At 44.3% G+C, this 9,201-nt stretch overlaps 1 protein-coding gene across 2 annotated transcripts in view; it reads left to right on the top strand.

Moving 5' to 3' along the window:
• Positions 1–1,286: 1,286 nt before the first annotated feature.
• ALDH1A2 (aldehyde dehydrogenase 1 family member A2) overlaps positions 1,287–9,201 on the top strand; it is a 95,927-nt gene continuing 88,012 nt past the window's right edge. The window contains exons 1-2 of one of the 2 annotated variants that reach the window (XM_007111874.4): positions 1,607–1,622; positions 1,952–2,150. In XM_007111874.4, coding sequence (XP_007111936.1) covers positions 2,034–2,150 — 117 coding nt within the window. In that variant the 5' untranslated portion in view covers positions 1,607–1,622; positions 1,952–2,033. Of the gene's footprint in view, positions 2,151–9,201 lie in introns of both variants that reach the window. The other variant, XM_028495827.2, reaches the window with a different exon arrangement.

Here is a 9,201-nt window from a genome sequence, read left to right as displayed (position 1 = left end):
GTTTGTAGAATTGTTCCACAAGCATCACTGATTTCCCTTGCTATAGACTTCTCCCTCTCCTCAACTAACCTTACTTTTTTTTTTCTTTTTTGTGGTATGCGGGCCTCCCTCTGCTGCGGCCTCTCCCGTTGCGGAGCACAGACTCCGGACGCGCAGGCTCAGCGGCCATGGCTCACGGGCCCAGCCGCTCCGCGGCATGTGGGATCCTCCCGGACCGGGGCGCGAACCCGGTTCCCCTGCATCGGCAGGCGGACGCGCAACCACTGCGCCACCGGGGAAGCCCCTAACCTTACTTTTTAATCTCTCAGTTGTATCTCTAACCCTATAAGGTCTTCATCTATTTCATGAACATACACTGTTATTATTAAGGCATAATTTTTGGCCATAGAGATCCCTTGTGAACTGAAATCTTGTAACTGCCTAAGCTAAGGTTCCTAGTTTCTCAAGAAAAACCAAACCAAAACAAAACAAAACCCCAATTCACTCTGGTAACCTTGTGTAGATACTCTGGGTTCTGAGAGGCTGGAAGTTATTTCTTTAGACTTAATACTAAAATGAAATATTTAGGTCTATTTCTACTGTTGTTTAATATCCAAGCACTGAGCATAGGGCAGTTTTAGTTACGGAAAGTATCTAAGGCAGGATCTTTTCTGGCTGACACTTAACATCCAAAGAATCAGTAGGCCTCCGCCAGGCTTACATTGAGAGTGAGGAAGGGAAGCGACCTATAAAGGTCTTTTTATCTGGACCCCAGATTTAGCCATGGAGCCCAAAGCCCATTCTGACATGGGGTGTCTGTGTTCTTGACGTAGACCTACATGCTGACCTCTAGCGTCCCACAAACTAGAAGATCTGTTGGAGCTAGAGAAACGCTTAAATTAGGCGGGTATAGGTATGGGAGCTCAACCCCAAAGGGGCAATTAAGTGAGAAGCCCAATGTCTGGCGGGATGATAGCTGTTAGCGTGAAGAACAACAGAAAAGCAAAACTGGTGTATCCTTGTGTGTTTGGGGGCGAGGAGAGTACGGGCTGGAAAGAGGGATTTGATAAAGACCAGAGGGGTCAATGCAACTTGCAACTCCCGGAGCGTACCAGGACCAAGGCTCCGTCCCCCCAGCGCAGCCCAGACCGCCCGGGGTGGTCCCGGCCAGCAGAGGGCAGCAGCTGGGCGGGAGAGTCCTGGCGAGGGCCGCGCGGCGTCGACCGGCTCGCGGGGATACTCATTTTGATTGTGGGCGAGAGACTCGCGCCCATCACTACTCGTCCCCTACCCTGTGGCCACGGCGCGCTTCGGGCCGCGTTTCGGGAACTGCGTGTGCGCGGGGACTGGGGTCGCTGCGGAGGGCCGGGCGCAAATGCCCGGGGAAGGAGAGCGGAGGGCGTCCCGCGGGTCCCCGGGAGAGAAGGGGAGACGGGCTTCCGCGGGCGCCGGGCGGTAGGGGATCTCCGCGTCCGCTGCAGCGTCTCTCGCCCCATCCTCTGCCGGGCCCCCTCAGCGCCCCAGCCTTCTCCCGCCGACACCGCGCCCTGCTCTCGGGGCCGCGTCAGCACCGGGCCGCTCGGGTCCCCCGCCAGCCCCCGCTCCGCTTCCGGGTACACGACCCGCGCCCCATATCCGCCAAGGTGTGTCTTCCGCTGACACGGGCCCGGCCGGAGCGAGGCCAGTCCAGCCAGCTGAGCCCCGCGCGGCCGCGGCGCAGGTTTGCTCTCCCGCCGTCGAGGACTGCGGCGGCCGCGTGGGCGTGGGCCGGTCCCCGCGGCCAGGGGGGACAGGGGTACGGCAGGCGCACTTGACCGTGGGTCCCGAGCGTCCGAGCCGCGCTGCGCCGGTGGCGGGCTTTATGTAAATCGGGGCTGAGCCGGGGCGTCCTAGGTAGGATGGACCAGCCCCCCGCGCCTCGGCCCTCACGTCCAATAAGAAGAGCCCCAGCTTGACACCTGCCTATATACAGGCGAGCGCGCCCCCGGCTCGCGGACCGAGCGCACAGCCCGCACAGCCCACGCCGCGGGCGAGCGAGACCTCGGCCCGCCTTCATGACTTCCAGTAAGATCGAGATGCCCGGCGAGGTGAAGGCCGACCCCGCCGCCCTCATGGCGTCCCTGCACCTCCTGCCGTCGCCCACGCCCAACCTCGAGATCAAGTACACCAAGGTAAGCCGCCGAGAGGGCCTGCCGTCCACGGAGACTTTCTAGAACCTTCCTTCCTCTCCATGGTCTGTTAGGGGGAGAGGGTGGCGTGACGGGGTCTGGGGCCCGGGTCTCCCGGGCCAGCCTGTCGTCCCCGCGCAGCAGAGGGACAACACCCCGTCCTCGGCGTTGGGGCTTCTGAAGTCCTGCCGGGATCTTGGGACGCGTCGGGGACTCGCCCCAGCCTGCCGCTCGGCGCTGAGGGTCGCCGTCAACGGCTCCTTCCCAAACCGCATTTGCCGCTGCCTTCTGGTCGGATTCTCAGCGTCCCGACTGCTGCGGGGAAGGCGTCGGCACCGCTTCCACTCCTCAAAGGGGTAAGAAGGGTTCCCCGCCAGGTCGGCCACGCAGCCTGGCCGTTTCTTCTCGGCCGTCCACCTTCAGGGGCCGCAGGGCTGCTGGCCCCGCTCGGGTCCTCGGCAGTCCGCACGGTGCGCCGCGAGCGGCTTTCGCGTAGGATCATCCGGCACGCAGCGCTCTGGCCGCCTTTGCAGATTTCATGGAAACCTGGCTGCTGAGTACAGTAGATCCGATGTCAGCGTTTCATTCGAATTCTGTAGGCAGTGGCAGTTTTCCTGGAAAACTTGAGAAGTCTTTAAATTCGTACAAATTAACGGGTTCGCTTTTGAACTGAAAAAAAAAAAACAATTACTTTTTGTAACGAACTCTGACATCTCGGGTTGGCCAAGCGGGAATTTTTTTGTTGCACCACAACATAAAAAGGAAATGAGTTCGCTACCTTAATGTAAATAGAATTTACTTCCCACAAATTCGACATGGAAAAAATGCATTGATTTACACACACGGTGGGGGGGCGGTTATGTTATGGCATTGGGGTGGGAGAGAGAGAGAAATAGATGCGATTTAAAATAATGTTTCTTGGAGTTCCTTTTACAATTGTCCTGTTTGATTTTCTATTCCTTTTAGTTGATTTCTACTACGGACATCGCCCAATCGACTTAAACACATACTGCACACACACAATACGGTTAAAGTTGTTTTCCATCATGCTTATTACGAGATAAACTAAATTTTGTCCAGAAGTAAATAGTTTGGTTTTGGCTTAAGAGTTGAAAGTGAAATTTATAAAAAATCCATCAGAATATTGAAATTTTACCTGCTAAGTTTTAGGATAAAAATCAGGGTGACTTGTGTTTTGAATGCCAACTTAGGTGGATTTAATGTACCTGTTAGCTTTTTAGATGGTGTGACAAATTTTTGAAAGCCATTTTAAGGAGAGGTCGTTAATGGTTACAACCATTTAGGCGTTGTTTGCATAACAATGGTGCCAATTCTCCGGGTTTAGGAACAAGCAGGGAAAGCATGCAGCAAGAGTTTTGTTTTATGAGGGTCCCTAACCTCTTCAGGCTGTCTTTAAAGGTCTTAGGATGCGAGAGCTATGCTGGAGAGAGGACTTCAGATTTGGGAGGGTTTGATTTTAGTCTTACTTTGGATTGGATTTTCCTCACAGCCCCTGAAAGGAGTTTTAGGTATCTAGGAATTTAATTTTGAAACTCTTCCAGTTCTCTTTTTCTCTGACAACCCTCGCTCTCTTTTTTTCTCTTGTTCTCCCCCCAGTAGGAAAGACAACTGATTTATAGCTAATTGAAGCCTTTAATGTGGAGTCTTTTAGCTCGGGGGGACTTTTATCTAGTATCCACTTTCCCACTTATTACAAAGAAAAACAATCAAAAATGAAATAATGGATTGTAACTTGATTCTTTAATTTGTGGGGAGGAGGCACCTTATTTTAGGCTTGGCAAACAACCCTCATAAACACTGAGTATTACTAATCTAAAGGCAAGCTCTTTTCACAAAACCTTGTAAAATCAGGTATCTGCGAACATTCCCAGCAGCTTTCCTCCTCAGCTCTTTAGTGAGACTTCTGAATTTTCTGAGACAAGCGGCATGGGCAAGCAGCATCTTTAACATGAAGAGCAGAAGCTGCTCTTTTGGTAGCCGAGGGTAATGGGTAATGATTTTTTTTTACTCAAAAGGAAAGTAAGATTAATGGAGAGTTTTAAAAAATTCACTTATGATCAGGAAATTATATTAGTGAGTTTAAGCAGAAGAATGAACAAGGTACAGTACACAGTCCTTTAGAACAGTGATACCACATTCATTAGGAATTTTTAAAAGGGTAATAGCTAAAATATTATTATGCTAGGGTGATTGTTGAATAACATGTAGGAAAGAAATACAATATTTGTGTCAGAAAATGGTACAAGACAAATATAGATGGATCCTTAATAATTTTTGTCTTGTTAAACAAAAACTCTTTAGTGAAGGATATATAATGACAGGACTTTAAAATATGACTTGAGGACCAGTATAAAGTCACTACTTTTATGTAAGTGGTGATATTTTGAGTATTTTAAGTAGCATGCATTCAGAAAACTTTGCACATGTGATGTTGTATTTTTCTGTATTTCCCCACCATTTTCTTTCTTCTAAAAGTATTTTACATTTTTTATAAAAGGGGAATAGGGGAGATCATAAGAAATAAAAGTTACTGCTATTGTCCGTCCAGTGAAAATGCTCCAAAATTAAAGTTCAATCCCCAAGAATGCTGAAAGGGCTGAACTGGTGGTTTTGTACTGACTCTCGGGCAATTACATTTAGTTTTTCAAATAAGCCTTCCTCTCTGAAGTTCCAACACCCATTTAGAACTGATCTTCAATAGCAATACCATTTTTTGGAATATGTCTATTTTTATTTTCCTAATACAGCAAGCTAGACCCTAAGTTTTAAAAGTGATTCTTTTTTTAAGGAATATGTTTAAACAAAACAAAACAAAAAACTGCAGACTGCGTTAGTCAAGAAAGACTGATAACTCCACCAACATCAAGTAGTGAGGGGACCACTTTGGGGCCGGGAGAATGTGCACTCTCTTCCTTGTATCCTAAGGAGACTGCTTAACAGCTAGCATAGGAGTGTTATTGTTTTTAGCTGTGCTTTTATGAATTAAAGATTTTCTGAGTTGTTCCTGTTTTATCAGTCTGGTTTTTAAATTTTTGTATATCTGAATATATTATAGGAGTACACACATTATAAAATCAAGGCTTGCTCTTGTGCTGACTGCCCCTAACTGCAGGGGAGATCTCTTCCAGATTCCCAGAAGATCTTTGAAAACTTTCTGACTTTATCCCACCCCTACCTTCTCTATTGTCTCTATCATCTTTTCTGACTCTACTAGTCCCTCCCCCGCACACACATTATACACACATGCATTGTGCTGTCTCTCTGTTGATCACTTTTCAGTGAGAGTTTATGCCCATAACTAACACTAACATAAAGGGTTTTGTTCTCCTCTAGCATTTGATACTGTGAGGAGCTAAGACCTAGGGAAGAGGGGGTTACGGAGAGCTGACCCACTAAACTAGAAGAGAAAAAAAAAGGCAATTAACTGAAAATTAGAGCTAATGTGCATTGGGTAACTACTATTTATTCTTTTATTTATTCATTTTACAACCTTTTTTTGAACACCTACTGTTTTCTGGGATCAATTTCAATTCAGTTCAAAGGATTTTTAAGTGGCATCTTCCTAACAACAGTGCTTTTCGTTAAGCTGGTTGGGCTGAGGAAGCATGGGCCTCCTAGGAGCTTAAGGTCTTTTTAGAAAGATGGAATGCCAAAATTTGGTTATCAGTATGGCAGTAGTTCAGTTGATCAATGTAATAATAACAATAATGATAATACTTATAATGCCACTTATATTGTGTATGGGACCTAATGGCTTACCTAGCACTTTCATATGTATCTTATTTGATCCTTGCAAAACCTTTTGAAGGAGACAGAGTAGGAAGAAGTAGGAATAAATGATAAGGAAGACCTTGGCCATGACTTATAAAAAATTGATAAGAGGTTTCCTCACCATACACTTTGCTTTTCCTAACAGTCACATACTTTTTTGGGGGAGAGAAAGAGTTTTAAATCTTTATTTTTGTATATTGCTTCTGTTGCAAACATGGAGAGAATATGAACTGGTCTACTTCTTTTAAGAAGGAGCTACGTTTTGTGACTTCTGATTCCCTGACTTTAAATTACTATATTTGCTATTTCTGTGAGTTAGTGGGGGGGTTTTATAGGTCTGAGGCAAGATTCTTGCCTATACTAGGGATTATTTCTTAAAAGATGGTACAGGTTTGGTTACTTCCAAAGCTCTAATCAAGATTGTCTGCTTGATCATGAGTTTTTAATCAAATTTCGCATTTAATGGGGACCTCAGGTTTTCAAAACTATACTTTTTCATAATTGGACAGCTTTTTGATGTTTGTATCATCTCCATTTAACCCAGGAAAGCTAAACAACTTCATTGTAGGACTTGAATTAGATAACTTTTCAGGGGTCCTGCCTGATGCCTTCTACTATACAGGCAGGAATCATATGGAATCATCATTTGCTGAGGTGCTTTTGTCCTTTATTTCTATAAAATGAGGAATTATAGTTTCTCTATGTAAGGGTAGAAGATTCTCTGAGGAGCGTGTTCTGTGAGGTCTGATTTCCTTGCAGCCTGGCTTAAGAGAAGCCAGGCATGCATAAATTCTCTGTTGCATTAGACGATGATTAGCGTGATGATCAAACCATGACCAAAACAAAAACATCTCAAATATCAACATAGTTCTGTCTCAAGTCTTTCTCAGTTGGATAATAAAATACAAATACTAATGTCTATTTTTATCTTTTTAGTTATCTTAGTGACAGCCTGTAGGGGTCAGCAAACTACAGACTGTTTGATTTTGTAAATAAAGCTTTATTGGAACACAGCCACACCAATTCACTTACACATTGTCTGTAGCTGTTACTACAATGGCAGAGTCAGGTAGTTACAACAGGGCTGTATGACCCACATTTCAGAAGAAGTTTATAAGCCCTTGACTTACTTAGAAAAAAGAAAGGCTCTGAATAAAAATAGGCCTTTGTTCAAATCTAGGTCAGATTTGTACTTATTAGCTATGTGCACAGTTAACATTTATTCACCACACAATGCCAGGTATGGTGCCAGATTTTGGAGATGCAATAGTAAGCAAGGTATGGACAGTGTCTCCTCTCGGGGAGTTTCTTCACTGAGTATCAATTTCTACATCTGTCAAAATTAAGGTAATAGTAGTACCTACCTTACATGATGGTTATTGTCGGGACTAGGCAAGCAGGTGTGTGAAAGAAAGTGGCATATAATGATAATCAGCTAAGGGCTAGATCCATTTCATTTTTGGGAAGTGATGAATACATTTGTTGTTTCAAATTAATGGATGCCCATTTTAAGAAAGATCAGAAATGTATGATCAATAAAGTTTTCTGAAACAGGCCATTGTTTACAATTTTAATTAAGTATAAGAGTTTAATATTCTGGGTAGCTGTGGAATCCTTATATGTTTACACTGGATTTTCATCAAATGGGATCCCTTGGAGGTTTCCCTACCAAGGACTTCTCTTTATTAAAAAGTTACTAAAACAATTTCCCAGCCAGTATTTTAACAATCAGATTAGATGTCTGACACTTGTGCCAAAATTCTGCATCCATATGCCTCAGTATACCCAATTGGCTGGGCCTAAATGTCAGATGGCAAAGAGTCATTTCTGGTATTTTAAGTAGTTTGAAGAAAGATCTTGCCAAGTCATTGGTGCAAAAATCTGGGAATTATGGCAGCACAGGAGGACATTCTCAGAAGATACCTTTTGGAAATGGGAAGGTATCTTAGTTTATGTAATTTAAAATTGAAGAGTCTTTCAGTGGTCCTGATTGCCCAATCTGGGGGCACTTCACCCTCCAAAAAGTAAAAGCACCCACGTAGTGACTATTTTGAAAGTCCTCCCAGCATTTCTTTAATTTCTTTGTTTGCTGTGACAGGTAATTTCAAAGCCAGTCATTTCCCCTCAAACACCAAACCAATGCAGAGAAATGATTGCCATAGTGTCACCTTGGTTAATTTTTAATTGCCTTTTCAGACATGTCTTTGAGCTTTATTCCATTTTACCTTTCAGATATATGAGATAACCCAAACTGGGAATTTCTTATCTCTGGCATTTCTCTATTGCTAGTCTGTCTACTTGTAAGATGATGGAGTTACGTGTAAATTGTTTCCCTTCAAAATCTTAATGAGTTTATTTACAGTAAGTCTCTGTTTTGTCACATGACTTGAAAACACGTCCAGCCTTTGAAAATTCCAGTTGGAATAATAATTGAGTGCTTTCACCATCTAGACTTTTGCCGGGCTCTCAACAAAACTTCCCTGGGGCTAAACATGGGGGTTTATTGACTTCTGTAGAATGTGGTTAAAAATTAGGATGTCTGTGAGTGAACATTCTAATTTTTATTATAGAAGGAAGCTTTCCTTTTACTGCAGTTCAGCTCTGTTACCTCCCGAAGTAGATACCTGCTCTATTTCCTTTCCTTACCACAATCTGACCTTTGGAGAGCCAAAGTAGCAGTTTCTTTATCCCTAGATCTCTGGAAAGATAAAACCTATTGTTCAGTTGAAACTGGAAACACCTTATTTAGACAGAATTTAGGATATCATGGGTACCAAAACACTTTCCAATATTGATTATAAACTATAGGGGAAAAATTCAAAATAATTAAAGAGTATATTTTTATACATCTTCTTATACATAATTTTAATTTGTCTAGCCTGTCTTCGGATTTCAAGTCCAATGACTCTTAGGATATTTTGCCCTGGGTCATTTCTAGGGATTTCTAAGAGATTAAGCTGAGTCAGAAAATGGTATAAGATGTATGGCTCTTCCCTCAGTAAGGATGGAGCCTACTTCCAGGTAAGTGGATATACCAAAGTAGTGTGAATTTAGTAAACCCACTAACAGGCAGAAATCACCTATTTCCCTCCTCCTCCAACCCCCACCATTGACACACACCAAATATATGGACTGAGGTGTGTGTAATGATGGAGGGTTTAGGGTGAAGGAAGAGGGGAAATAAGAAGACCTTGCCTAGGGGCTTCCCGGGGCTTCCCTGGTGGCGCAGTGGTTGAGAGTCCGCCTGCCGATGCAGGGGACA

The sequence above is a fragment of the Physeter macrocephalus genome, chromosome 11, assembly GCF_002837175.3.
Source record: "Physeter macrocephalus isolate SW-GA chromosome 11, ASM283717v5, whole genome shotgun sequence".
Classification (NCBI taxonomy): domain Eukaryota; kingdom Metazoa; phylum Chordata; class Mammalia; order Artiodactyla; family Physeteridae; genus Physeter; species Physeter macrocephalus.
Note: the sequence above shows the minus strand (reverse complement) of the source record. Positions and strands in the feature narration are given on the sequence as shown.